The 3,006-nt window shown below is 44.7% G+C and overlaps 1 protein-coding gene across 2 annotated transcripts in view; it reads right to left on the reverse strand.

Annotated features, from left to right (window-relative positions):
- Positions 1-1,605: 1,605 nt before the first annotated feature.
- LOC113202907 (zinc finger protein OZF-like) overlaps positions 1,606-3,006 on the reverse strand; it is a 3,327-nt gene continuing 1,926 nt past the window's right edge. The window contains exons 2-3 of one of the 2 annotated variants that reach the window (XM_052269726.1): positions 2,932-2,976; positions 1,606-2,855 (exon numbers count right to left, since the gene is read on the reverse strand). In XM_052269726.1, coding sequence (XP_052125686.1) covers positions 1,795-2,855; positions 2,932-2,953 — 1,083 coding nt within the window. In that variant the 5' untranslated portion in view covers positions 2,954-2,976 and the 3' untranslated portion in view covers positions 1,606-1,794. Of the gene's footprint in view, positions 2,856-2,931; positions 3,001-3,006 lie in introns of those variants that run through there. The other variant, XM_052269725.1, reaches the window with a different exon arrangement.

Here is a 3,006-nt window from a genome sequence, read left to right on the forward strand (position 1 = left end):
AGGGAAAAGGGAAAACTTTGAGGAACTCCCCTGGTTTGACAAAAACTCCTTAGATTTGGAGGAAGCCTCCTCGAAGAATGTGGAATTTTTCCTCATTTCTTGAGAATATTCCTCAAAATCTGAGGCGAGATCGGAGGACTCTTCCTCAAACATGGCAGTTCCTCAAAGTTTTCCCTTTTTCCTCAAAAAATGAGACATTGTTTTTACCGTGTAAGCAAATTATACAATTGGCAATGCCTAACAATTATATAAACACAGTACATCATTGTTCCTAAATTCGGACTTGCGCCCTAAAGTCGGACAATGTGCTGTATTTCACTATTATCTCCTCCAAATCCAGAATGCGTCGACAAACTTAAACTTCGATGGGTTTGCTGGAAAGGTAAGACCACCAAGTTTCCATTTCTACCTAAAAAATTAATGTGTGATTGATATTGCTTCCTCCAGGAATTCCTGAAATTTGTATTTTTAGTTTTAAAAATTAGGCGTTTTTAAATGTGTCTTGCCAGAACTCAGGGCTCTGAACGGTGGAAGCTCGGTTCATTCTGACCACAACATATGTGAAAGTTTGTACTTTTGTCTACAGTATGACACCAAGTTTTTGATTTTTCTTCCCACGGTTTAGTTTTGGGAGGCGTTTTTGCAATGCGCCCTAAATTCGGACATAGGCTTTTACATGCAAAAGTGACTACTGTCAGAATTTAGGGCACGTTAAAAGCGATCTTTAAGCAGTTCTGGCGACTAAACTATACCGGATAAGAAAATTTGGACGGTAGGGTAAGGTAAAATTTTTTCATGAAGTTTCTATACCCCCTAAAAAAATTCACTTTTTATAATTTTTCAAAGCTGTCCGAATTTAGGACGCATTGGTTCCTAAATACGGACACGATTCAAACAGCCCTCACCCCTATACCGATAATGCGAAAAAATATTTTCCAAGAATGATAGATGGGTCTCGACGTGCAAATTCTAGAATCCCCAGCGATTTTTCATATTTCAAAAATTACAGGAGATCCAGGCGATTTCCTTCAAAGATCGTCCGGATTTAGGAACAATGATTGTAATACACGAGGTCCTGGTATTTCAAACAATAACCTCTTATTATATAATGGCCTACCACATTAATGAAATGGCTTTTGTACAAGAGATAATTTTCTACGATTCAAACGTTATGAGAACTGCAGTTCTCCATGGTGTGTGTTCGCATATGCCGATCGAGTAGCAGCAGCCGCTGACAACAAACCCCACAAGTTTTTCTCCCACCTCCAGGACCTCGCCCTTGTAGTCTACAGGTACTGGGCCTGGGGTGCCGCTGGGCCTGGGGTGCCGCCGCCGGTCACCTCCGACCGTTAGAGCTCGCCTGGGATGCGTGGGGGGGGATTCACCCCCGTCACCGACAGGAATGCAGCGCGCTGCTTGACTCAAGCAGGCGACTATCAGTTTTAGGAGCACGGCACGGTCTGTAACGGAGAAAGGCATTAGTGTTTATACACTCTAGAAAGGTATGTTGTTTTCAATGTTTGAGAACGTCTTGATTAAGATACTAGATAAAGGTGAGACAACATTATTGGCCAATCTATGTTTCATACTAAAAAGACAAAACAATTGAGGAAACGTTGTAAAAAAATATATTTGAAGTAAATGCCGTTGAGCAAATTTGACAGTAGGCAATGCCTAACAATTACATAAACAATGGAATAATACACGAGGTTCCGGTATTTCAAAGAATAATAAAATATACAGCCCACCCTTGTTGTGAAATTACTGTTGTAATGTCGGTTATTTTGTGCGATTTCAAACAATGTGAGAAGTTATGTGTTTTTTTAGATGATCTTCTCTTGCAAAGAGTTGTTTGCAGATGTCACACTTAAATGGCTTCTCACCAGTGTGTGTTCGCATGTGCAGAATTAGAGAACTCTTTTGGGCAAACCGCTCCTTACAGATATTACACTGATATGGTTTTTCACCAGTGTGTGTTCGCATATGGCGAGTAAGAGGACTCTTTTGGGCAAATCGCTCCTTACAGATATTACACTTATATGGTTTCTCACCGGTGTGCGTTCGGATGTGCAGAATTAGAGAACTCTTTTGGGCAAACCGCTCCTTACAGATATTACACTTATATGGTTTTTCACCAGTGTGTGTTCGCATATGGCGAGTAAGAGGACTCTTCTGGGCAAATCGCTCCTTACAGATATTACACTTAAATGGTTTCTCACCGGTGTGCGTTCGGATGTGCGTAGTTAGCGTATAGTTTACAGCAAATCGCTCCTTACAGATGTAACACTGGTATGGTTTCTCACCGGTATGCACACGGAGGTGCCTCACGAGCTTTGATTTAAAATGGCAGGTAAAACCGCAGATTGTACAGTTGTACAGTTTTACGTTACCTCGCGGTAGCTTTTGTAGGCCAGCACCCGTATTACACTTTACACGAATTGTCTTGATGCGCCTAGTCTTGTTTTTCTTATCACTGTCCTGAGGCCACTCTCCACCCCCCTCATCGACTTTAAACCTCACACCCGGCATAGAGACAGTAACACACTTCGCTACCGCTTTGTCACGGCCTTCGCTGCCCTCTGGGAGGTCCTCCTCGCCGCCCGAAGGCCGCCGACGCTGGTCCTGAGCACACCCAATGAAGTCGACCTCTCCGTCACAGCCCCCGCTGTCCTCTGCGGTCTCGCGCAGGTTGTGGGCGCGGAGCGAGTAGCAGCCACCGATAACCAGCCCTAGAGGCTCTTCTTTCGCCTCCAGGTCTTCGCCGTCGCTCTTCAAGTCTTTTTTGCGGGATGGCGCCATCAAAAGAGAACTGCAGGCGGACACCTGAAGCTTGCTCGGCACCCCGGGCCCAGCACCTGTCAACAGCAACGGCACAGCGTTAGAGTTCGCCGGGGATGCGTTGGGAGTCTCCCGTCACCGGCATGCACATACAGCGCCAAAAAGCGTCGCCCATAAATTCTAGGAGCAGGGCAGGGCCTGTAACGGAGAGAGGCATTAGAGTTCGGT

The sequence above is a fragment of the Frankliniella occidentalis genome, unplaced genomic scaffold (genome assembly GCF_000697945.3).
Source record: "Frankliniella occidentalis isolate FOCC.00 unplaced genomic scaffold, Focc_3.1 Scaffold100, whole genome shotgun sequence".
Taxonomy (NCBI): Eukaryota; Metazoa; Arthropoda; class Insecta; order Thysanoptera; family Thripidae; genus Frankliniella; species Frankliniella occidentalis.